The sequence below is a fragment of the Sparus aurata genome, chromosome 14 (genome assembly GCF_900880675.1).
Source record: "Sparus aurata chromosome 14, fSpaAur1.1, whole genome shotgun sequence".
Taxonomy (NCBI): domain Eukaryota; kingdom Metazoa; phylum Chordata; class Actinopteri; order Spariformes; family Sparidae; genus Sparus; species Sparus aurata.
In genome coordinates this window covers 17,557,691-17,585,304 of record NC_044200.1, presented here as the reverse complement: position 1 = coordinate 17,585,304, position 27,614 = coordinate 17,557,691, and the positions used below count along the sequence as shown (strand labels likewise).

Below are 27,614 nucleotides of genomic sequence, written 5' to 3'. Positions count from 1 at the left end.
TGTGTGCAAAAAAAAGATAATTCATAAAATATATTTAGTAGAGTAGTAGAGCTGCTATGGCCAAAAGCATACAGTACTATCCATGTGTTTATTAAGCTTAAAAGAGATGTAAGGGCTGCAAATTAGCTTCAGCATCCGTCACATCTCTGTCTCCTATTCAACACTTCACTGTCGCAACACACAAATGAGCTCCCTCTAAAAGAGCCTAGTGAAATGTTTTAATCTCACACAGAAAGAAAATATACTAATTAATTTTTGTAATAACTACATAAACAAATGCCTAATTCATCCTCTAACCATTCTAATTTGGTACACATTAGCTTAATGTGCTGTCAGGCCACAACGAGACCTTGACTTCATCGGTGATGATTGGTTAAGCGCTGTAATTCCTTAACAATCGTCCCGTGTTCCATTTTTCACCAGTTGACTTCACAAAAGGGAACAGTGTTGATGTTTTGATAAATATGTCTGTGTGCTTTCTGGCTTATGAGTTAGATAACATGTATGTTTGTTGAGCGTGAAGGCGATTAGCTTAGATTAGCTTAGCTTAGCATAAAGACCAGCTGCTAGGTGGGGGGCTAGTTAGGCTAGCCAAAACGTTGCCCCCTCTCCCTTCTTATCAGCTAAAATACAATGGAGAATTCGCTTTAATCGCCCGCTGAGATGTGCTGGATTGTGGGTTTCTTAGAGGTAAACCATCCTTGATTACACCACTAACCATCACAGTCTCTATATAGAACTCAGACAGACCACACAGTCAGCTGTCCACAGCACTGCCTGCCGTATATTCAAACTAATTGACACATTAAGGCACTCCATTTAATGAGCATCCGTTTTGAGCAAGTTTGCATGAACAGGCGGACAGGAGCTCCTCAGAACAGAGCCATTAAACTATATTAAGCCATCTGTTGTCAAAAATGGTTAAATCTCATGACGAGAGTGAAAAACTGTCCCCTGACTTTCATCCCGTCTCAATCCACCGAGTCACAACCAGCATGAAGTCTTGATGCCGTGTACATGATGCTGTTTTTAGCCATGCTACAAATGAGTGAACAAATGTTTTCAAAAGGAGCTCTTGAAAGATAAGCAGATAAACTGCACACACGCACAGACACAGAAGCTTCCTGAGGCTAGAAGCCCACACAGCTCATCAGCCTGCCCCAGTCGCTCTGCTCCAGATCTGTCTGCCTTCATTTGAGCTCAGCAGCAGCAGCACTAATTGTTCGGGACAACCGATGTTTAATGTTAAATGTTGTAAGAGCGCTGGCACAAGTAAGTATGATAAAGGGGTCGTTACAAAACTATGTTTGACTATGTTTGTTTGTTGTCTGGTCAAACTCAGAGGTAGCAGAGACCGCCTTAAGGACCTGCAGACTGATTTCGTAATCGTTATATAAAGACATTCATTTTTGACTTTTTTTACATGATTCATTCATGGTTTCCATTTCTGCCTATTATTTTCTGAATGGTTTTGACGTCTTTTATTTTGTTCTGAATTTTGGATAGGCCTATTCTGTCTGATGTTAGTACCAACGCTGTTCAACATCAAATATATCTTTGCAAAGCTCACTCTTTTATCTGGGCTAACTGCTGCTAACTGTTGCTGCCATTAGCCATTTTAGCTCAGTTAGCTGTGCAGCTAGCATTTCGGACTGGGAGATACAGAGGGAGTTTTCCGCATTTACACCACTTGCGCAGGAGCTTCAGACCTGTGATGGGTCGGGCCTAGCTGGTTAGCATGCTATCTTCAGTATAAAATACATCTCTGTTTACAAAAATGCCTATTACTCTTTGATCAGGGTTCATATGTAAGACAATACATGAAAAAGGTCATGCATATAGTCGACTATACACAAGAGCGTTGATACTGGTACCATAAAAAATAAGATGATGTGCAGTGGTGCGGGGTGGAGAGACTCTTGAGGCCCACAATATGGGAAAAAATTAAAGACCAGAGTGCAAATCTGCAACTAAACAACCTCAAACAGCAGCTCCCCGAAGCCTGCGAACCAAATAAACAAGACTCTCGTCTACCACCATGGGACTAAACCAAGCACCGTTAAAAATGTGTAAAGTTTGCTTTGATGGATTCAGTGTTTCACCTTCAACACCCAAGTTGAAAGCTTATTTCAGAGTGATTTAAGCCAGAATGTGTTTCTCCATCCTGAAAGCTGCCAGTGTGCCCGCAGTCAGTGGAGGCGCTCCAACAAGAGTCTCTCAGGGCACCGTGAGCAGACGCTTGGCTCTATTGATTCAAGCCTTCCAAATAATTAGAATTAAATGTCCCACGACAACAAGAGCAAAATATGGGGTTTTTTTTATTCCAGAATGAAAAATCAATCCACAGGCCAACTTCTTGTCAACAGGAGAGTCCACAGAAAGTATATCTTGCTATTTTTATTAACTCTATCACAGGTCTTCAGTTCCAGGACCAGATTACAGCTCATCTCAGGCCTCAAACTATTAGATTTGAAAAGTTTCTGTTGTCAAACTGTATAAAACACTTGTTTTTGTAAATGGTCTTCCATAATGTTATGCTTCATCTCTGTTTTTTACTACATTTTTGGCCTTTTGTGTCACTGATATTGTAAATTAAAGCGGACATACTGTAAGAATGAAGAAGTTTAGTTTACAGTTAGAGCTTCGGGATCTCAGGGCTTCCGTAGACGTGGACGGACGTAGCTAACGCCTGAATCCTGATCCTCATCTCTTTACATAAGGGAAACGTGGTGTACGTAGGAATTTTTGGCAAAAACACATCCATCAGGAGTCAGTTTTACGACGCTGCTCATATTTGTTGTGCGTTTCAGATGACTCGTGTGATCGGCGACTCGCTCATCCTCTGATATCCTTCTGATAACAACTCTCTGGAGACTTAAAGATCATCTGCTTTTTCCCACGCTCAATGTTTTCATCATCCCGTGAAAGCTCTTTATGTAATAACTACAGCGCATGACTGAGGAGTTAAAGAGCTTGGGGTTTTTACATCGAAGAGCAGTTCTGCTCAGCTTTTTCCCCAAGAGGACTTGTAAAACATTAGAACTGCATCTTTGGACCTTATAATCTGATCGGTGTATCCCGGTCGTAACTCTGGTGAGATCGAAGTGACAGTCGCTCCTCTCAGCTTTAAAGAGGCTTTTAAAACCGCCGCTGAACTTTAGGTGGCCTGCACTTTTTCCTTTCCCGCCACGGATCTTGTTCTCAAGTACAAACCCAGATTAAAGCATAAAGCGTCGTCTGAAAGAGTTTGCGGACGTGTGTTTTGGGGTTTATCTGTGGAGAGCAGCCACCTCACTTCATCCTCCAAACTGCTGCTGCGAAGGTTTTCGGGATGATTCCGGCCTCGTAAATCTCAAACAACATCTGAGCTGAAATGCACGGATGAGTGACGGAGGCTGTGTGATTGAGGAGGCAGCGGGGATACAATGGGGACAAACGAGTTGTCAAGCAAGACAGTTTGATTGTCTGCTTCAAAAGGCGCGTTGTGTAATGTGTGACTGCAGGGTGGCCCAGCGGCTTCGAGGGAGCTGTTTTGTAAGCAGAGGCCTTTCCTGCGAAAACAGCCAGGACATGCAAACACAACATCAAACCGGCTTGGTGGAGCTGCCCTTGAGCAAGACAATGGAGGGTCTTTTCAGTGTGTAAGTGGAACTAAACGTCTACATACTGCTGCTTTTATAACCGAAGAGGACACAAAAACAAAATGCTTTTGAGCGAGTTTGGCACGTCAAGAGGTCAGTCATGCTGAGTTTTTTAAAATCTAAACATTTTCCTTAGGATCACTGAAAGAGAATCTTGTGCTCAGTTTAAGTTTGTTATGGCAAGATTATTATAACACTTGACATTGTTGATTTTTTTTTTATCAAATCAGTTCAAGTTCACCAGATTGTCCAGATTATATGTAAAAAATCATGTTCACTCTTTCATAAAACATGATAACACAACAAAGGTGATGTCTACCTTGTGTTTTGGTAGTCAAGAATGACAATAATAGCATGTACAACATTATAAATTGCTCAGGTGGATAGTTAAAGATGAGTTCAATGACAGCATGAGAAGGAAATCACATCATCTGAGAACTGAGGCAACACTCCATGACATTATACATGTTGCATTCTTGTTATTTAGAGTTTTAAAAGCTTCATCTTCATATAACCAATAATTCATGTTATGGTGGAAAGTAAGATGGCCGCCATGGATGCCAGGGCCCCAAAACTGTGTGACTTGAACGAAAACAAAAGTGAACATTTCACCCCAGATTTGTCATAGATCACCTGGGCAATAGAATTATGAGAAATACTATAATATTCATGGTTTCTGCTGAGCTCCACGCCACAGTAAAGGGCTGCAACTAATCATTTTGTCTATGAAATGGAATAAAATGACACAAAAAGCCCATCACAGGCTCCACGTCATGGCTTTAAAGGGTAATGTATAATATTTTTTAGCGTTAATACAGCAGAAAGCAGCTATTTGGTGTATAAAGAGCAGAATAATGGCGTCCTGGGCAGACGGTGGTGTCACGCTCCCTCTATGTGTGTGTTGAGATCTGAGCTTCCTTGTGTGTGTCTTCCCCACGTCCGCTTTCAAGATGGCCACATGGTAAGAAACGTTCTCATATTACAGCTAAACAATAACTAAAATATGTCTTTCAAAACATCTGAGACCAAAATATAGTTTATAGAAATTTTCTTTGCAGTGATACAATCTCACAATATAGAAGCGGGACAGTTGGCTGCGTTTCCTAAAAAGTAAGATATATCATCACAAAAGCTGCATTTCACTTTGTTTATTCAACTAATAGATACCACTTTGTACTACAGTCAACTGTACCGACACAGTAACCATCCCACACTAAACTCCTACAACTGTACGCCACCTTTAACTCCTACTAACTCCTACCTACAGTATCAACGGTCATGTTCTATCTGCAAGACTCTAACTTTTGCACGTTTTGCTGCGTTTTAGTGGCATCTGACACGACTGTACTGATCAGATTTGAGCCCAGTCAAAGAAATAAGAGGACAAAGCACGTTTGTCAAATTCTTATTGTTAATACTGAAAAAATCAGCAGCTTTGATGCTGAATTGACATTGAATATTTCCACACAGTGAAGAGGAGCCTCCTTCCAGGCGGACAGATGAAGGAGAGGTAAGCCACCCGCCCTCTCTTCCTGTGGTGTGTCAGTGTGGATGTTGCTGGTCTGGCCGGGTCAGCTACTGGATGAGGTGAGGCACAGGTAAGCAAAGCATCTGCTCCTTCTGGGCCCCATTCCATTTCAATTTCAACTCCATTCCTCTATCGCGCATCCCGATTAGCTTGCATCGTCTAGAGTCTGTAGGTTTTTCAACATTATCTCGAGACGTAGCCATGGCTGTGTTTCAAGAAAATCAGTCCAAACCATCTGGGCAGATGGGCGAGGGGAAGGTGAGGCAGCTAAGGAGAAACGGGATGCAGCCCCGACTGTGGAAGGAGCTCTGGCTCTGAGCCGTCTGGCTCCACAAGGGAAAGCAATAAAGGTGGAGCGCAGCTGAGCCAACAGCTGACAGGAACAGGAACCAATGCTCGGTCAAGGTCAGGAGAAACACACACACAGCCACACGGGGTGAGCGTGTAACAGCAAAACAGGGTCAGGAGACACAGGGGAATGATACTGTGGAGACCCGATACTCAGGGGGTGTCAGAGATCTGATGGTCAGAGAGCAGAGGGACGACACGTGTGAGAAAGGAGAGAGAGTTAATCAGTGTAGCTGCTACTGTTGGCAGCGGGAGTCACCTGGTATCAGGTCACACACACACACACACACACACACACACACGGGAGGTCATTTCTCATAGTGCCTGCTTCATCCAGTTTCCTCTTGTTCCAAACTAAGCAGCTGCTCATTTAACGTGTTCCTTCCTCTAACGTAGGCCCATGAATAAATATTTAGCAATTACACATTCTCTCATGTACACATTAGCGCTGGAAAGATTAGTAGTAGAGCTGGGATTATAAATCTGCAGGGCTGAGGTAGATTTATCTGCCTCGGCCAATAAGTTCAAACAAATTGCCGCACAGAAATGTCAAAGATATTTATGCAGTGATTCAGAAACTGTGCTGCCCGAACTATACTCAATTTTGGGGGCTATTCCCAAAATTAGGACGCTATTTTTTTTTTTAGATTGATAAAGACTTATGTTATATGTGCATGAAACACACATTCTTGACAAAATTCCTCAAACAGGCATTTTTAATGATTTTCTGATATTTCATAGACAAAAGAATTTACCTATTAGCCCGATCCAGAGAATAATTGACGGACTACGATATTAATAATAAATAATGTGTGTGTAAAGCATAAACATGGGTACTGGAATCGATTTTGACTCCCACAAAACATCAACTTGTTGCTGTAAAAAGTGGTGTTTTGGTCTTTTCTCATGATTTGTTGACAGCGACACCAACATATCCATCAACTTTTTATTGTTATTTGCGGCTGTATTCCTTCTCAATCATGAGTCCCATGATTCTCCACTCACTGACACTCAGGGACGCTTCACGCCTCTCCCTCCCTCCCGACGACCTACATGTGTGGTATCTACGCCCGTCGTCAAACAAAGTGCGTGTGTGTGTGTGTGTGTGTGTGTGTGTGTGTGTGTGTGTTGGAGCGCCCCGAAAATCTGCATGCACAATTGGACACCGCATAGCCACAAGCTTAAAAAATAGCATGCAGTTAAAAAATTAATGTGAGGAAGGAGAGAGAGAGAGAGAGAGAGACTGAAAACAAAATGAAAGTCTTAGACAGCAGACGGAAAGCCGAAGGGGAGTGCAGTTCTTTTTAAAACAGGACCTCTCCACATCTCCTGGGAGTCCACGTGCGATTGCAGACCTCTCGCTGGGAAACTAGAAAAGGTTTAAATATTGGCCCTATATATTAGCTCGCACCCTAGAACACACAACGCTACTAAATCAGGCTAATTAGGCTAGCAGGCCTCTGAACTTAACATCTTTAAATCACTTTTTTAAAGCAGATGCTGCTGTCCAAGGTGCAATTTGCAATCTGAGCATCCGAAACAATGTCCTCATTTTATCTTTTACAATGACTTTGTTTACTGCTTTTTCTTTATTCATCCAAACAACTTCACATTATTGAGGACTCAGCGTCCTTCGTTCTCGCATTAAGAAACACAATTAATTGACTCTCAATCTTAATAACTGTGAAACCAAAGGACACATTCAAACACTTCTGGGAGATTGTAAACAATTTGGCAGAATATTCTGAACTCTTCCTGCAACATTAAAGTGCAAACATATTTTTTAAAAATGAAGCTATTTATATGTATTGGGACATTCCACCAGAAACATACACCTTTATTTCTTAAACGCCGAGTAAACTTTTGTAAACGTCCAGTCAGAGAAAAAAAAAATAAAAAATGGTCCTATTTGAATTGTGCCATGAATCACACGTTTTGTTTTTAAAAGATCATTTTTAAACTCAAGAAAGTCATGGTGTGTTGTAAAAATGATGCAATAACCTTATTAGTTCATTGGTTACGTGTTTGAACTGAAGACTGGATCATTTCCAGCAGATCAGAGTGGGTCAGGGTTAGCGCATCGAAAAGGTCAAACGGGCTTACCTGGGCTACATCGCATGTATAAAATGGCTGAATTGTCACTACGCTGCATTTTTTAATAAACTATGATAATTTGGTCATGGGTCACCTCTCGCCTGTGTCCAGATCGGGTGTCATGAGTTGAGGAGGAAAGGTTGTGGAGGTGGATCGGACGGTTGATCGCAGGATGCTGAGGTTTGTTTCTGGCGATCTTCTTCCTGCTGCTGGTCTTTCCCATGAAAAATGATGGAGATGAATATGAGAAATAAAAACACTGGGGGCATATTTGCAAGTCGCACAGGTGCTACTAGTTGTTGCCTTTATAATTTAGTCACACTGTCTCCAAAAATGTTCACAAAATGGGACCAAATGGTGCGTGAAGCAACGGGACACTGACATCCGTTCACGTAACAGCCACGAGGGCTTTCTGAAAAGTAACACACGGCGCCTTTAGACGCGGACATTATTCGGGAGTTCATGAAACGAAGCTCCCCCTCCACTCCCGGTCATGCCGCGGTGAATCAGAGCTTACAGTATGACAGACATCAGAGGCACTCCTGGCCCAGCTGCAACCGAGAGGGGAAGGTAGTGTCAGTATTGTGTGCAGACACTCAGACAGCTAGATAGCTGTAATTACCTCACCGGCAGACAAAGATTAATTAGGCAGGAGCGAGCAGAATTAATTAGGTTAGCGCACACCTCGACCAGACTTTAAAAAAGTTCCCACCATTCCCGTGGAGACTGCGGGGTGTGTAAAATGCACATGGTGATGGAGCTGCACAAAGGAAGAGGAAGTCAGGAAGCCACATGAGATCTGTTGTTACACAAATATGCACCTGGAGGAGAAGTAAAGGTTGTTTTTCTTAAAGCTTAGGAAGCCAGATGAGTTTACTGTTTGGAACCACATACCTGAAACTAATCCCTCCGCCGGGCTTAAGGCATCAGTTTAATTTACACTTGAAAGCAAAAGGATCGCAGGCGATTATCTGACCTTGGCGCGGCAGTTGCACATGTGTGAATGCGAAAAAAAAAAGATGACATCAGCAAGCTCATTCTTTCCCGTCACGGGCCCACGGCCAACTGCACGCTAAAATCAGACACCAAAGCTTTGTTTGCTCTTGTGCAAATGTGTCTAATCGCCACTGGAACACGACTGCAAACTCCCCTGAATCACACCAGCATGCATCCAGTCACCACCTATGAAAGGCAACACCCTAAATTTGGCACATTTTCCCCCACTTTCAGATCCTGGAAGTATCCGGCTCAGACGTCTCTGAGAATACACCGCTCGATAAGAAAAAGCAGGACACCTTTACATCACCCAGCTGAACGACGGTGTATAAATAGAAAGCACTGAAGTCTAACTGACAGCTGGCAGCGTTGAATCAGCATGTCATATGGCTGCTTTCGAGTCTTGCACCACGATTGGACCGGGTCCCAAATCTGACTGGCAGCCGTGATGCTCCGAGGCGCCCAGAATGTCTAAGGACCCCAAGACAAATGGTTTCAAGTTTGCCTTTGGAGGATAAGTAGGTAGTGGCGTCCTGTGTCGGGCCAGATAACAAGGCCTGTTGTTGAGCGGGCTTAGTTCAAATCTAAATTTATATAAAGGACAGATTTACCACAAGAACTCAAAGCTGCTCCTCCAGATGAAGAACAGGTGGCGAGGTCACGACAGACATACTCTACACAGGGAAAGGTTAGTACAAGGTCAGTCTGGGTTTTTTTTTTTTCTCAAGTGGTTTGTTTTTCACTCCAAGTGGCTGTTTTCTGTTATTAGCAGCTACTTCCATCATGGCTATCTTCTTGTACACTCTGTTGCCAGTTTATTTAGTTCACCGAGCTACAATCTACTGCAGTCTTATACACCAGTTTATGAAATAAACCTTCATGAAGATACAATAAACCACTGAACCATGATGACTTTTGCTTCAATTTATCATTCTGAAGTCATGACTCACTGCAAATGATATTTCTGTAGATAAATGACACCATTTGCAAACTCTTTAAACCTCTCTCTAACCACAGCATCTGGATTTTTCAGGGGAAAAAAATAGGTCTGATTATAGCACAACGAAATGGCGCCACAGCAGGAAGAGGCATTGTTATCCCCGGTTGCTAACCCCAGGTAATAGCAAGACACCTGGATTAACTGTGGAAACTACCTCTTCACCTCTTCGTTTCATTTGCAGTTTGGAGAGTGATAGAAACCGAGGGGAAACAAGAGTGAATGGACGAGGCATTCACTCAATGGACAACGCTCGGGGACCTGAACTTCATAACCTTCATGAGGGGTTAGGATTTTTTATAATACAGGACTGTTGTATTAGACGCCATGTTGGTGAACCTAATACACAGGCAACTCAGTGTATTTCTATTGATTTCTTACAACAAACTGGAAAAAACAAAAGGAAGATTTTCTGTGATAATGTGATTAAGAGTATTTAAAAAAAAAAAAAAAGTAAAAAGTATAAAAGTATTTTCTCAATTTCATTCAGGAAATCGAAATAAAAAATGTCCTTCAGTGTAGAAAACCCAGAAAACCTTCAAATTACCATATTACAAAAGCTGGAAGCAAATAATTGGGGAAATAATTGCATTCAAAATAACAACAACATAAGCTGAATGTTCTCTTTCTGATCAATACAACTAAATTACAATGATGAGTGCCTCATGTGTCACTGTAGTAACCCCAGTAACAAACAATATTCCTCACATCCGGTAGACAGAGTTACCAGCTAATCATTACCAGGTGCAACATTTTAGCCATGCTGCCTTTCTAAAGCATGAGTAACCTTATTTCTCTAAGTCAATTCAACCACTTCAGAGCGTACTGAACACAAACTAACGTTATTATAACTGCCCGGTCACGTGAATGACACTTTTGCTAACCAATAGCCATAAAAAAAAACACTAAACACCGGAATTAGCATACAAGCTAAATTAAGCAACAAGCTACGTAGCTCGACTGCAACATGGTGTTATTGCGAGTATTACTGTAACCACCGCCATCTTAGCCTTGTGGTTAATACATATAAAATTAAACAAATATCAAGCAGGAGTCCTCACCTGTCCAGCAGAAAAGCAGCAAACTCTGCATCGCTGTTGAGTCCTTACTAATCCTGCAGCTCCCTCCGCCAAGTTTTCTTTCTGGCTCGGTCCAATTCTTTATTTTAACACTGCTTTTCCTCATCAGTCCATTATTTCTTCTCTTTGACTGGGCAATAGTGGGGCGTTTTTCGCTGCTGTTGTAGTTGTCTGTGCTCCGCCATTGATTACAATTTGGGCTTGGGCTTGAGCGTAACTGACACAAAGAGCAGGCACTGCGCCTGCGCGGGGGAGGGGCACCGAGAGTGACTGACAGTTCTCAGACACTCTGCTTGTCTCTGATTGGTTGTGTTGATCCAGAGTGGTGGATTCTTGCAAATCAAATTACAGCCACTGGGTGGAGTCACAAACAGCTGACCTGTGTCTTATCCACCTTATTCCTGACTTCGTGAGTTTACCCATGGTTCATAGCGGTATTCGGTTATGCTCTTCCGGTTGAACTGGCTGACCTCGGTGTTTACGTTAATGTAGCTGTCATGCTCGCGCTAAAACCGGCTTTTAACACAAAGAAAGCGACATAATGGATAAAAATCGGCGGTGGATACACAGTACAGATGTTTTAATAAGTCGTGAGGACAGTTCTCACGGAGTAGGCAGATGACATGAAGCATTAGCACGGCATTAGCCCGACGTTAGCGATGTAGCTAACGTCGGGCTAATGCTTATCTTATATTTTCTGAAGATGTTGACGGTGGAGAATTACGCAGTTACAAAAGCACAGAAGCATACAACTACCTGCACAGTAATAAAATAGGGAAAGTACTGTTGAAGAAACACAGCGAGTTTATATTTCTGAAGGCAGCAGTAGCGCCCAGCCAGAGTGTCAATCAAGCTAAACATACAGCGTGGATAATGCTGAAGGAAAGTGAAGCCGTGGAGACAGGCGGCTGCTCAGACGTTGCCGGGTTAGGAATGTCATGCAGCAGCTATTCTGTGGAAGATATTCATAAACCCAAATATTTATTTTAGTGTCAAAGCCGCGAGCCGCGCTAGTCTCCGTTCCTCCTTCCTCAGCATGGCGTGTAGGGCGCAGGGCAGGACAAGTTTGTCTCAGTGGTTGATGTACTACACAAGACGTTTCTGAAAAAAACTTCAATTTTCATGAATTGTTGTGGCAACCAACAACGGCACATGTTGTACCTGAGCTCATTTTAAAAACAATTTAGCTCTTATGACCTAACGCTAGTTGTTTAGGGCTAGCTTAGCGGCAGCGGCCATCATGCAGTTGCAAGGCAACCGGAAACAGAAAACCGCCGGCGGAAGTAGTTATCTGTCATGGCAGCCCCCATAGGCTCCCGAGGAAACAGGTGGATACTACTGTCAGATCATAATTACAATTTTAGCAAATATAACAAAATTGTTAAAGACTTCAGCTTTAGAGGGAAAATAACCCAATTTTTCCTGTAATTAGTAACACATTTCTTAATGAGATTCCCATAAAATGATTAGGATTTGTGTGTCGTTCACAGCTCTATGATTTCTTGTGGGTTTGATGCTGATCCTCATAAACACATCTGCACCAAGCCCTGATCCTGCACTCCCACCACCACGTCCTCCTCCTGTAGGACACGCTGATGACTGATGCTCACCTCCAGTCTTAAACCTCCGCACATGTCTATCGTTCCACAGAAATCTAATTAATTAGGCGGCTGATGAATCACAATAGGGCTTTATCAATCACTGCCGAGGCACATAACTCAGCTGAGAGTTGGATCCCAGCCGTCACCGCGGCGATGCAAGTTTACTCAAAGCCAGCGGATGGATGTGATGACAGGGAGGTGCTGAAAACATACATCAGCCACATCGCCTCAGTTAATGTGATCACCTCATGTCATCATGGGACTGCGGCCCAGACTGTCCTCCAGCCCGGTGTGTAAATCAGTTAGAGTGACGTCAGTATGTGGGAGGTATATAAATACATATGTGGAATCAAAGCTGCAGCTGTTGAGTCTTATTTCACACAGCCGTTTAAATGTCATCACCAGCGGCAGCTCCAGGATCTTTAGACTGTGGTGGCTTAGTGATTTGAAGCCCAACTTTTGTAACAGGGGGCGACAGATGATGACGCAAATCCAGCTGCCATTGTACCACTGTAATATTTATACATTCGGTCAATTGGATATCAGGTAAATAAAGATGTGTTCCAGGAAAAACGACATAGTATTGTTTCTTATATCCTGCACTCAGGAGTGACTTGCAGCTGCTTATCATATCTTTTTAATATGCTTTTATCCCCTTGTTGAATATACACTACTTTCATGCCAAAGTGCAAACAGAAGAGACATTTTTTTTTGTATCCTATTCGTCCTCCCTAAAATTAAAATTCATTTTTAACTATGTCAAATAAGGTTTCGTAGTCCACAAAACATTTCTGGAGCTTCACAGCAAAACAGCATCGCAGCATTCCCCTAAACAACTGAAGTATATGGGGACTTGTTTTAAAATGTAAAAAAAAAAACGGAAAAGTACATTAAATGGCTCCATACAGCTCGTCCAGCATAATAGAAATCCTGTGAAGTCTCTAGATCCCAAATACACCGTCTGAAGTGGTTATTCAAGCGTGGTTAAGGGTGTAAATAACACCTTTTTAAAAATCTATTTGGGATCTCTGGACTCAGATTATGCCAGACCGGTTATACAGAACCATTTTATGTTTTTGTTGTTGTTTCACGTTAGACTACATATCTTCACCCTGCTTTCCATCTGCGTGGGGGAGAGTAGATGATGACTGAGTTTTTATTTTTGGGGGGGAACTTATCATTTAGGCCACACGTAGCTCATTTGTCCTGACAGTGAGAGTGACTTTCACTCACATCATTTCAGTCATGAATACATTTTCTCAGCGACCCGGTCACATTCAGAACTCAAGACTGAAGGTGACGGAGGACATTCGGTCAGTCTGAAGGTTGAAGTCTGATGTCTAATCAGCGGACAGAAAGGACAGATGGATTCTTCGTCAACAGGGGAATAAGAATCACTGTACAAATCAAAATGTGACGGTTCCCAAAATCAAGACAGACACATGACATCATCGTAGCGTGTGTAGTTTAATCTTTTATAAATTACACTCACATTGCACCACACAGTAAAACAGTATCAATACATCCTGAGCAGACATTAATATTTCTGTTAGACAGAGACCTCCGAGCTGGAGGGAAATCTGTTGATTCAATTTTAAAGCACCGAAATCGCGAAGAGCACAGCGTGAGAATGACAACAGCATCAATCAGACACGTCCTCACTTTTATTCCATTTTATTGCCTTTTCTGGGCTTATTACTGGAGTCTGTACCATCTCTGCCGTAGTCAATAGGTTTGATAGATTATAGCACGGGAAAAGTCAAAGTGAGGATCCATTTTCTTATGAATCTGAACAGAGCTGCTTTAGCGAAAGCTTTCGTCAAAAGATTGTAACTCCTGCTTCAAAGTGCTCAGAACAGGAAAAAGGCTCAGTAGGCAAAACAACATGCAGATAAAAATGTCTGAAGTTAAAAAGAAGTGGTACAAAAAAAATTTGAGCAATCAATAAAGCACAAAAACGGCCTTTTCACAGTAGCGAGTGGACATTTTTTTTCGTAGAAAACATTTACCTTTGATCTAAGTCAAAAAGTACAAATATTTCGGATGTACAAATAGACCCACAAGGCTTTTTAAAAAGTTTCTGGGATTCAATATTAAATGCTCAATCGTTAAAAACTTAATGTACCCATTAATGTTTAATGCTCATCAAAGTGCAGAAGGAGTTCTATCAGTGCTGGTGGACTTAGATCGAGAGACTTTAAACACACACACTCCCACTGGTACCGACAGTAATCCCCTTCAGACTAAAGGCTGCAGTGCATGAAATAAAGGCCAGCGACGAGGAGGTTTACCACACATATTTGTAAAATTAAGGTTCACAAACGTCACAGCATCGACGAGCAGATTGCACGTCATGACACGTACGCGGGAGCTCGTAACGATCACATACAGCCAGTGGAAAATCCCTCACATCTCATGCAGTAAATGTTCAGCCCTAATGCAAAATGGATTACCATTTATTATTCACATTTGAACCGATGTGAGGATCACATTTATTTAACCTCTTTGTAATAACCTCTTAATTAGGGATTAATGCTTCAGACGATCTGCCTCAGAAGACCTGATAGTCACAAACGCTGATTTTTTAAATTCTTTATGTGTCGTTCCTTGTTGCTTCAAAGGAATCTCTGGTGTGTTTTATCTACAAAAACATGTATTTGCATCTTCTCTGAGCGTTTGATCCTGCAGAACAGAGATTGGATGTCTGTGATGCTCCGTTGTAATGCCTGGCTAGTGTCAGCCCGAGCATGGAGAGAGTGCAGCGGAAATGTAAACTTTTGAGAGAACAGCGTGATTAGAGGAGGCTTAAGAGTCCTTATTGCGACTAAACATGCCCACTTCTGTTCACAGTCTGTAGTGTTCGGTCGGATCCTGGTGTTTTTCTCCCCGTTTTTTCTTTTTTCCCTGCGTTTTTGGAGCACCGTTAAAAACATCGTCACGCCACCCTCTGCAGGATGTAGAGGATGCCGATGCTGTCGATGGTGACGAAGGTGGAGAAGTCGGACGAGACGTGGATCCTCTTCAACGCGGTTCCCGTCGGGTAGAAGGTCTGCAGCGCCTCGCCTTTCTCCACGTCCCACCACTGGATGACAGACAGAGAGAGAAAGATGGAGAGATCATTGAAACGCTTTGAGCGGAGAACACTGTTGCACAAATCAAAGGAGAGGACGAAGTTTTCAGAGCCAGGCTAGCTGTTTCCACTGGTTTCCTCTGGGCATGCTAAGCTACGACACTGACATTGTCTGCCAGACAAAACTTTTATTGACATCTTCAACTCTTGTCTCGCTCAAACACACACTCGCTTTGCTAAACCTTTTGTTTAGCCTGAAAAGCCAACGTCAGTACAGCGTCCATGGAAAAGAGATGAAACAGGTTTCAACTCAAATTTTGCTCACTTTAGTTGAGGTCAAGAAGATTACTGATGACACCGTTGCGTAGCATTTGACAGCGTAGTAATGTTTAATTCAAAAAACATTCATAAAGAAGGTTTCATGTCACACACAGTCCTTCAAATGAAGTGTTGCGCAATCATGTAACTCTTAGTCTCTAACCTAAAATGTCAAACTGTTCCTTTAAACAGATCTAGGCACAAAACGTGTGTAATTCTCATAAACTTAATGACAAACGACGTGTTCGATCAGGCTTCTGTTTCTGTTTTTGTCATGCAAGTGAAGCTTTAAGACGCTGAACTGCTTCTGTGGGACTAACGATGAAGTCAAACGGCAAAAGCCGAGCAGTCTGCACTCGCCTTTATTTGAGTCAGAACAAAGACGGGAAGAGAGAAGGGAGACTGACGGAGAGCTTTATGTTTGTTGCCAAGAGGACCATGATGAATTTAATAGCATTATATTACCAGACTCAAACTCGCACACACCCCTCAGGCTCCCTGCAACACACACACACACATGCACACCCAACACACATAAACACACAAACCCCCCACCAGCTTTCCTGAGTGATTCCGTTTAATCTCGGTTTAAAGTTGACATTTTCCATTCAAGCCCCATCTCACTGGGATGAAGCATCAAAGGCACACCAAGTCAGTCATTTAAAGTCTGCCGTGAGTGTGTTTGTGTGTGTGTGTGAGTGTGTGTGAGTGTGTGTTTGTGTGTGAGTGTGTGTAAGATCAACTTGGACCATTACAAACATACTAACTTTAGATCAAACCTGCGCCTCATCCACGATAAAAGACGACATGAATTACTGTAAATCAAAAAAGGCTGACGTTTCAGCGGTGTATGTCTTTTTGCTTTAAAGCATTAGTGGCTCTGCGAGTGTGTGTGTGCGTTTGTGTGTGTGTGTGTGTGTGTTCATTTGTGTGTGTGTTTGGAGAAGAAAGCAGGCCAACTCCTCAGTTTCTCCACAGACGGGCGGACAGACAGACTGCAACAGAAGAGGTGGTGGCAACAGATGTCTAGCTTACAGAACAATCCCAACACACACACACACACACACACACACACACACACACGTCCATTAATCATGCAAACCATTCAACGGCATTAAGGGAGCTCATTTGCATATTTATAATGTCGAAAACACATTGTACGCCTTTAGGTTTTACTCATTTCTCCCTCCTGATAGTCATTCCATACCATAAATATACTGTGTGTGTGCGTGTGTGTGTGTGTGTGTGGACACTGAAAAATGGCCCAGGAAATATTTGTGTTGCTGCAGGGGGTTGGCCATACTTCTGCTGAGATTGGACTTCCTCCACAACCACCATTATAGAACACGCACACACGCGCACACACACACACACACACATACACACATACACACACACACACACACACACACACACACACATACACACACACACACACGATGCAGCCGTGTAACTGGAAATTAAAAAGGTTTCAAAGCGACTTTGCCGTCCTTGTCCCAAAAAATAATCACTGCTGGGAAACGTAGTAAAAATAAAAGTACACAAACATTAAAATGGCAGGAATACAACATTTGAACTGGAATAATGATGTATTTGTTACGTCCCGCCTGACTCATAAGATTCTGGACTCTGAAAAGAAACAATTCCGCTGTTCCAGTTATTGTGAGATCGACTCGGGCAGCAGATCTTTGGAGTAATACTCTTTATTTCATGGTTTGCTGTGCAGAGTCTTTGACTATTGAGTCAGACCCAAGATGCTTTCCACCATATTGACAGTTTTGACAGCTTGACATGATGTTGAATAGTCAAGATAAGTTTACAATCCCTCTTTTATGAAAAGATTCCCAATCCAATTAATTTGTGTCTTTAATCTTTTTCTAAAAATAACTCCCAATTGTCGCTCAATCTGCTCCTTCTCTCACTCCTAGCCACATACGCCAGAATGAAATATCTGTTCTGATGTGAGATTTTTGAGTTTTGACAGGCGTTGGACCAGCTGTACATTCTAAAAAGAACGAGTAAAGTTCTGGACTATATTTCGGTCGATGAGCTAAATCAGACAGACATTTTTAAAAGGCTCTCTTTTCCTGGTTTAGTATCTTTACACAGGTCGGATTGGACGATAAAGTCATATAAAGTCTGTGTGTCTGTGCGTATAATCTTCTTCAGCTAGTTGAAACAGTTCTGAGATAACTGAGTGCAAGACATCACGTCACATGCAACAAATGTAAAGCCACTGTAAACCCACTGCTTATCCTCTAAAGTTTATTGTATTGTAAGCTCGATCAACAGTGTTATTTTTCTGCCGCCCTCAAGGCTCAAACGTGACCTGAGAATGAACACGACATTAACTCATTAGCTCGGACTAATTAAATTCATGTTTTCCGCGCGGTTCATGAATATAAACATACGGACTGAGAGGGCTAAACATGATTAATCACTCGCTTTGCGCCGAATCCTTTGAAGATAACTTGGTCGGCGTGAGGTCTTTGATTCACTTAGGGTGAGAAAAACGGATGCAAAGCAACAGCAGAGCGATAATTTATGCTTACAGCACACGCTGTGGTTTGTCTGTACATAAGATGACGTACATAGAAGCACATTTATGTTTATATATATGTTATACGCTTACTGCCTGAACTTCAACCCGTCTGTAGCAGGAGACTTGAAGTAAAAACAGAAAGTATGTGATTTGGTTAACAGCCGTGAACGCAGAGGATTGTGGGTCAAAATAGCCTGATGAGCTCTAGCACTCGGAAGGCAGTATACCATAATAAGTAGGATAGAGTTGGGTATTTCCCACCACTGGTCCGATCACAGGCATTGATGATACAGGCCACAGATTGTACAGAAGTCTGTGTGAGCAGTGTTTGCAGACTTTTATTGTGAAAACCCTGTTCGTCCATCCCTCCGTCCGACTCATTCTTGAGCAATATCTCAAGAACGCCTTGAGGGAATTTCTTCAATTTTGCACAAATGTCCACTTGGACTCAAGGATGAAGTCATTAGAAGGTCAAAGTTCAATGTCACTCTGACTTCACACAACACATTTTTGGCGATGACTCAATAATAACACAAAGGTCTAATAGGATGAAATGACGGCGTTACGATTTTAAAGTGAAAATGCCAGTTTTGCTTTAAAATACTGCAGGAAATTTTGAATATGGACAGTTTTGATGTTCACGCGGATCAACCTGTGATCTACGCAGTCTGAAAAAGTAAACCCAGACACGTTAAATTAGATTATTGCACAGAATCTGTCAAAGATGAGCGCCAACACCCTGAAGCTGAAGAAGCTGATTGGGTTTTCTAAGCAAAGAACTTTTCACGGTCGCAGAATGATACCTGCAGAATCACACCAACCTCAGTTTTAGACACTAAATGTCACCATGCATGGATTTGTTGGCATTACAAATGCTGATTATGAAAGTATCATTGTGAAGGTTGACAGAAGACAAACCACAAGGGAGACAGCGAGGGGGGGGGTGGCGGGATAAAGAAAGATAAGATAAAGGTGAGCTACGCGGAGGTGGAGGGGTGAAGCAAGGATACACGGAGCAGATATCAAGAGGAGGGAGCGAGCGACTTGGTTTAAGCGTAATTGCATCGAAATAAAAAAGGAGTTATGGCTGCCGGCTGACAGCTCGAAACAAAGGAATAATCCTCAGATGCCTTCACACACACACGTATGTATAAATACAGAAATAAACAGACAGGCTGAGACGAGGGAGAGAAACAAGCAGAGTCAAAGAACAACAAGATCGTATCCCACGACAAACATGTGCAGCGACTGACGAACGGTGAAAGTCTGTGAGAAGACGAAGAGGGAGAGAACGCCATAACTCCAACTGGACTGGTTTAAAAAAAAAAAAAAAAGGATTAGCAGAAGAGAAAAAAGAGCCGGTGCTGGATTAGTGTTTAAACGAGTCAGCTGGCTGGAGTGACGGGACGGAGGGAGACGCGTGGACGGGAAAGTGCGAATAAACTACTTTGGAGCGGGACTGGATTCACTACGAGGGAGAAGGGGGAAAAGGCCGGAAAATGTTGAATCATTTACAGTGACAAGACTAGACTGGATGGCATGCATATTTATGATTTGCACGAACAGAAAGACAGAAATTAAGAGGGGCATGGATGAGGGAACAGTCGGTTCAAGATAAAGGAAAAGGAGAGAAAATGAAACGTTGGGGGTGGGGAGTAAAACACATGAGGGTGGAAAAAACAAAGGTGCAAATTCAGATTAGAGATGCTGCAAAAAGAAAAACACATTCATCATAACGGCTATACACGAGATAAGACTCCTTCCATACGGGTTTGTTCTCTCTTATGGGAATACGCAGCACTGTGTTGTGTGTTGGTGAGCGACAAATACCCCCAGAGCAGATGGCTGATGTGCTGATATCAACGCCATCACTGAGGGACCATTGATTTATGGGGAGAGCCAGTGATGCGCTTAGACGCTAAATGACTGTACAGTATGTGTGTGTGGTTATGAGATGTTGAGAGGACAGTACCCCTGGGCATGTTTACTCTGTGTGTGTGTGTGTGTGTGAGAGTGAGTGAGAGTGTGAAGGTTGCTTCTTTTTTATCTTTCTTTATGGTGGCTGAAATTATCTCTTAAAACATCCGACGGAGGGTCCTCGCTTCGTTCTGAGGCTGCAGAAATTAACTAAATGGATTTAGGACAATGTTCAGCTCTACGTTGCGTGAATGCTGATGCGAGGACACACACACACACACACACACACACACACACACACACACACACACAGGGGTAGAACTACAGTAAGTGGAAATATATTGAGACATGAATGAGGCGTTTGCGTGAAAATGACACACTATTACTTTAAGTGTGTGGATTATAAATGAAAATGTAAAATGCACGTAAAGATAAAATGAAGATTATTATGTAAACCAATCTCAGATGAAAAAAGGGGTGAGAGATAAATCAGTTAGGGCCGTCGACGTATCAAGATTAATGTGGGCGAAAGAATTCCCGCCAACTATAATATCGCAGTATCTACCTCCACTACGCGGAGAGTGTCTCGCTGTCATCCATCATCTCTCTGATATGATATCTTACACTGTGGCAGTAGCTAGCTAACCATAGCTGCATCTTCTTCTTTTCTTTTGTTGCGGGCAGCAACCAGAGTCAGGGTGCATTAATGATTTAAGAGGCGCTTGATTATTTACAGAACCTTTGTAAGTGTATTTTTTAAAAAGGGAACTATGTAAGAACTTCATTCAAAAATCAACAACAATTATCAACAGAATGTGAAAATAATAACAGCTGTGACATAAAGACATTTCTGTATTGTGTTCCAGAGATACTGACTGAGGTTAGCATGCTAACCAGCTAGCCCATCCCAGTCCAAAGCTCCTGTGCTAGAAACTCCCAGTCAGGACTTCTAGCTGCACAGCTGACTGAGCTAACTAGCTAAGGGCAGCCACAGCTGAAGCCAGTTAGGTGGCACCATATCACCAGCGTATCACCACTATTTGTTTCTGAGTATGAATTCAACAGGTGGACAATACTTACATACTGCATCTTTAACACAAAATCAATACTGATTTTTTAAAAACAATATATGTTCCCTTTTCCAACAGAAAAGACCCTTCCAGCTTTACCAGGACCATAATGGTCAATAACAAATAAGATAAATAAAAATGTTAAAAATAATAAATTACCGCTTATCAGCCGTCAGTGGCATGTAGTGTTATTGTATTACACATTTATGTTGGATTTCTTGGTTAAAATAAATACCAGAATGAATTTAAATGTGCAAAATGTTTAGACAACATTAATCTAATAACTATAAATATTAATCCTCTATCAAGAAAACAAACACAGGGTTTGAGTGGAAGGTCATATTTAGTGCAATAACAAGATACAGGGCGCCATAAAACCAAGAATAATTTCAAATGAGAACAAGAACATAAAAACAATCAACAAGGGATCTCTAAATATAACACAAAGCCAGGAGACAATAAAAAAAAGATAAAAGACACCAAAGAAAATCCAGAAATAGCATCAAGCTGTAAAACCCGAAGGTAACGTGACATCCATTGCTCAGTGTCATGAGACAACGCCGCATAAAGTCTGAGTTGAAAAGCAAAGATTATGTTTAGGCGCCGTCAGTGGAACCGCTCATCCTTACGAGTTCTTTCCATCTTATGATGTGAAACAGTTTGTTGCCCTCTAGTATAGAAAGAATTTATAGCTTGCATACTGCGTGCGAGCTTCTCTCTGGCGGCAGCTTCATAAATATATTCATACGAGACAATGGAGGCCGACTTCAGAGAGATTTCGTATTCATTGGGATGTGGATAGAAAAATCGCCTGGGAAATAAATAAATAAGATCGGACTGGAATGTCTGTCCACACAACAAACGACGAATCAAAGCACTTCACTGTCCTGCCAATTGATTTTTACACTATATCCACAATACTACCAGAGACATTAAAGAGAGATCTACACCATGAACAGAAAGAATCTTGGCAAGCAGATTTGTATTGGTCTTAAAGGGACAGTTCACCCCAAAATGAAAAACACATATTTTTCCTCTTAAGGCTGAAAATGCTCCCTTTACGTACCAAAACAGATAGGTGTGTTTCAAACGATATAACCATCACTGCTCACTTATTCCCATGCATCTTTCACGTTGGTGTGGATGTTAATTTATGTAAGGCTTTTCAACTCATCGCCCTCTTGAGTGCCAGTCACATTGCCCGAGCGTGCGTGGAACAAACGATTTTAAAAAGCTTTGAGAAAACCCACATTGGACTGAATCTGGATACTTTTCATTCATTGTGTTCTGAGAATGATGTGACAGAGAGAAAAGCATCCAGAAGACAGAGACAGAGAAGAGTAATATGTCAATTGCTTTTGTAGAAATGTGACAACAGGGAGCAAGAAGCGCCGACGAGTCCTTATCTGCGGAGCCACACCATTCTGCGTGTTCAGATAAGCTCCATCTCGGTGTCATGCTCTCACGCACGACACGCGGGTCAAAAATCACATCTGGGGAGGCTGGGAGTGTGAGTAACCCTCCGATTAATTTCGTCTAACGGCACACGGGCACCAAATCTGCTCCGACAGGCCCTCGCCGCTCGCCGTCCTGGAGCTAAATAGGTCTCGCTTATTCAGGCTACCTGAGGGGAAGTCAGCGCCGATTACGCAACGGAAAATACCTGTCCATGTGCGTTCTTGTGAGGGCCGGCGCTTGGGCGTGAGCACTGTTGAGTCTTTCAGAAGGGGTGGAGGTGAAGGGAAGTAATTCATCTTCCTCTTACATAAATAGCTCCGATACAGCGTCCACGGGGAGTCGGCGGAGTTTTATACGCTTTAGAAGAAATCGCAACGTCTCCGCAGCCAGCAGGACGCACACAATGGGTTGCAGGCAGGGAGGGGAGGGAGATTAAAGAACAAGGGGATGCCGGCTGGAGTAGATTTAGGCGATTCTATGAGGCCACCTTCATCTCAGAAAGAAAAAAAGTGAGGGGTGGAGTGCGCGACCAGGCTGAGAGTCTTGCGGAGAACTGAAACAGCGTGACACCGAGGCTGAATTATTCATCCAAGGTTCCATCGACTGAAATATTGATGCCCAGACAATCCTCTACACATCTCTTCCCTTCTTCACTTCCCCTCACCTGCAGTCCTTCATTTCCACCTCCATCACCTAATGTGACCAGGAGGAGAGGGAGACGGAAATCTTTATGGAAAACTGAAACGAAGCGAAGAGACTCAGCAACCGATGAGATCAGAGAGGCCGTTACTCTTTGCATTTATTCTTTCTTCTCTCGCACGCCTGTCTTCTTTCAGTATTTACTGCGCACAGATAAAGGCAGACGGAGCCATAAGAAGGAAACATCAGAGAGAGACGGCATGAGAGAATAAGAGACATCAGAAAAAAGAAAGGGGGGAGAGAAAGTTGAGCTGGTGGGGAGAAGAGGAGCTCGGGAGGTAAATAAAGAGAGGAAAAGGATCATGCGAGCGAGAAGGAGGAAAGAAACTGATGAATGGTGACGAGGCAAAGTGCAGAGTAAGAGCTCTTGTTTATTCTGAATCGTGGACGGGTTCAGCAGTATGAAATGAGGTCATATATTAATGCTTTTCTTTCAAACCCAGATGGGAAATCACTGATCTAAGACCACAGAGAACCAGCCGGTCCACGAGCAGGTGCAGCCAGACTGTGATATTTTGTTTGCAGTTCATCTGTACGTCCACAAAAATATAAAACCGTGAATTTTTTTGTGCCGTTCTCACCTTAATAGCAAGAAAATGGGACAGTTTGAATTGTTTTCGCTCAGTTTTTGAGAAAAAAAAAGTTATTGAATGTGCCAAAAGTTTATCCACCAGCACTTTTAAAAGGCAAACAAGGCCAATGTCAGGGTAGTCAAAGAGTATCCGGTGTGACCCGCACCGTTGACACTGGACAGCACTCGTCATAGGTTTTTTTGGCTGATTCAACATGTAGAATTAGCAGCGGCGGCTCATCGTGAGGAAACAGTTAACCTGACTCCGTATAAAGTTCACAAAATCTGCCCACCAGGACTTATAATCCTGAAAAAATACCTTGGTATAACTGGTTTCTTTAATCCGAGGTAAGAAACAAAGTATAAAAAATGACTATACAACATTTTTGCTGAGTTATATGCGCGGCGTCGTTTCGTGGCTGGGAGTCTTCGCTCGTTTCCTGGGAACTGATCCTGGCAAAAACAGACAGACAAACAAAAAAAAGATTCAAACTAGTTCCTCGCAACCCAAATCGCAAAATTTCTCCTCAACTGTTACCGAAAGAATTAACTTGAAGTTGGAAGCAAATACGTTCAATGTTGGCATTTATTTAAATTGAGTGGGCTGTGGGAGTGGGCGCCACAAACCACAGCACACAACGATGGAGGCGGAGCGGCGGGTTTTGGGAGGATGAAGGGTGGAAGGGTTGGATTCGAGTCAGTGAATCCAGAAAACAGCCTCACTGAGAAGGACGTAAAGGAGATAAGTCAGACGAAAGACAAAGATTTATTACAAAGATTGTAAAAGAGGAAAGACGAGACGAAGCCGTGTGCATGTGTGTGTGTGTGTGTTCATCCACCGCACCACACCATCACCAGCTCCTTCTACCTCTATCAGTCATCGCCCATCCCCGCTCTGCTTCGTTTCGTCTCGGTGTGATTCGCTCGCACAAAAGGCCCTTCTTCTCCAGCCAGAGAGACAATTAACCCTGGCTTAATGAGCAACGCTGGGGAAACAACTGCATCCTAGAGACAGATAAATATTTCACCAGCCTGTGTTTATACCCCGAGCCTGACAACAAGAGCGCAGAAACCAGGCCAAGCTCGCTCCGGAGCTCTTTTTCAAAGATCTCCTGTCTCGCTTTCGACTCTTATTCAAAAAGCAGCAGCGGAGGACCTACAGAAAACCCGCCAACTCTGTATGCAGTCTGACCACACGAGGAAGAACTCGTGCCCGCCAAAATACACGTTTGGATTAAGAATGTGGGAATAAAATAAAAACGAGAACAATAGATTCAGAGAAAAAGCGTTCAGGAGCTGTTTTGCATCTGATGTGTGCGTGTAGGTATTTTTAGAGGCAGGTCTGCTGCGATGCCGGAGCAGCACGGCGGGGTGCTCACTTCTCGAACAGCGTGACGGGAGAAAAAGCGCCGAATGAAATCAGGGCTGCGAACGCTGCCTGAACCGGCGCGGTGGCCCTGTTACACTGCCTCATTTACATACACGTCTTCTCAGAAGCAGAAGTCATCAAAACGTGTCATTTCTATCTCGGGAATGATTTTAAACGGGGGCGGGGGTGCAAAAAAAAATTAAAAATAAAAGTAAAAAGCCAAGGGGTGCGACTGGCCTGGTAACCAGCATACAGCAGCCATCACTGCTAAGAGGGCGGTCTTTATGTTGCTAAACAAAAACAAAACATTTGATCCACATGAAACTGCTGCTGGGTGATCGGATGAAAAGTTATCAGACCCTTTGAAGGAAGTCAGTCGGTGCTTTTGCAAATAATCTGGAGGTTTTCTTCAAAGCGGCGCTGAAACATTTCGAGAACAAAAATGGAGAGAACAAGAATGTCAGCTAACTCCCTGGTCGGAAACGGGAAGTGATGCAGCTATTAATAAAGTATATTAATAGACTTTTCATAAAGCATCCTGTGTTCAATAACTGGACGCTGAAGAGCACCAGACATGTCAAAACTCAGCAGGCAAACTTTTAGACCCGAGGGGATAAAATACACACTCAGAGTCAGCTGTACTGTAAAACTGTGACACTGCAATGAAAGGTAAACTGTGCCGAGCCCAATTTCAGCCGACTTTAAAAGCCTGCCTTGATTTTTTTTCCTTAAAGCACACTGTGAGACTGAGTGTGCCTTGTTGAAGTAAAGGCTTGTAAAGGTGTTTTGACGTATAGTGTGAACGGTAAAAGTTGAAGATTGACTGCGTGAAGACGGAGTCTCAAACTGGCTTTTTGTCTATGAGGGGAAACTTTGAACTATTAAATTATTACCACATAAAATTGTTCACATGTGAGGTCGCATTTTGCTCTTTAAAACAGGATCTCTCCTGTTAAGTTTAAATTCCGCTTTTTTAAGAAAAAAAGCGTTCAGTCGTAAGCTACTGATGAAATGTTGGGTGAGGTTTTGTAGTCGCCTTGAAGCGATCTCCTTAATTTATGACCTCAGTTTACAGTTTCTTAGAGTTTGTGATCTCAATCGCTACTTTCAAATCTTCTTTAAAAAAGCAAGATGCTCAGTTTGTAAATCAAACTCCCATTTAGAGTAAAATACACGATGAAGCAGCGTGCGCTTTATGTCCTCTGGTTCTCAGTCGGATCCAGTCAGGATATCCTCTCCAACTTCCTTGTTCTCGTCCAAATACGGTCGCTTCTGTCTCCAAAACAAACCAACATGGCGACTTCAACGGTGCCAAATTCAAAATGGTTGTAAAATGGATAATGTCACTGTGGGTTTTCACACAACTTCAGCGACATAGTGCGATTTATATTGTTCTGATAAGCTTCTGTAAAGACGGTGGGATGCAATCCACGTAACAAAGCAAAGATGAACACTGGAGTTTTGTCACGCGGCGTTGTCTTGTTATATTTCTAATTGCAGCCTTTCCCTCAAACTTCAGCTGTCAAAAAATCTGCTAATTAACCCAATATACTAGACAGCCTGATGTTCGTTCTGTCTTCTTTGTTCCGACACGACATCAGAAGCTAACTATAGGATACTTGGTTCAGTCATGGGCGTCCTCAGATGAGGGCAGACGGGGCTCGAGCCTGAGAGAGACTAATGAACACTTGGACTGACTGATGTTGTGCATTGAGGGAGAAATCACTGAGGTCCTCGCAAGTGAGGGAGAATGGAGACACATTTACTTATGGCTTAGTCAATCTCATTATACAAGAATCCTGATGGCCTGATACCCCGTCCATCCCTCAGAGAGGTGATTGCATTTACTTCCCGCCCTGTCCTTCTCGCTCGGTCCCCGTCCGCTCGCCGCTACGCAACTGTTTCTTAATCTTTTGACAGATTCTCCGTCCGTCAAAAGTCTCTCGGGGGAAGGTCAGCGCAACCTTCGCTCCTTCATTTCATCACGCCTCCCTGCCCTCCCTCGCCCGCCTCACTTTGAGCCTCGCTCAGAGTGATGACTGGCTGTAGCAGTTCATTAGCCGTCGAGGCCTCGTTAGGATGCGCTTAACGATGATGGCTCAAGCTGATAAAGCAGAGACAGAGAGAGAGAGAGAGAGAGACAGATGGAGACATGGTGGGTGGAGGCAATCTCAAGAGTCCCGAAATGGCTTTGCTCTGACATACTGTACAAAGTAAGCATCGTTTGACAAACAAAAACTCGAATCAAGCGTGCCCTCTGGTGAGGGCGGGCGGCTTTAAAACATAAGGTCACCCAACTGGACGGAGAGAAAATGA

The 27,614-nt window shown here is 42.9% G+C and overlaps 1 protein-coding gene and 1 long non-coding RNA gene across 3 annotated transcripts in view; both read right to left on the bottom strand.

Moving 5' to 3' along the window:
- The window catches only part of LOC115595173 (uncharacterized), a 60,468-nt gene extending 49,556 nt beyond the window's left edge, over positions 1–10,912 (bottom strand). Inside the window, exon 1 of the long non-coding RNA XR_003986651.1 lies at positions 10,666–10,912. This is a non-coding gene — a long non-coding RNA (uncharacterized LOC115595173). The remainder of the gene's footprint in view (positions 1–10,665) is intronic.
- A 2,820-nt stretch (positions 10,913–13,732) lies between these two features.
- apaf1 (apoptotic peptidase activating factor 1) overlaps positions 13,733–27,614 on the bottom strand; it is a 45,977-nt gene continuing 32,095 nt past the window's right edge. For both annotated transcript variants that reach the window (XM_030440201.1, XM_030440203.1), the window contains one exon: positions 13,733–15,366. In XM_030440201.1, coding sequence (XP_030296061.1) covers positions 15,220–15,366 — 147 coding nt within the window. In that variant the 3' untranslated portion in view covers positions 13,733–15,219. The remainder of the gene's footprint in view (positions 15,367–27,614) is intronic.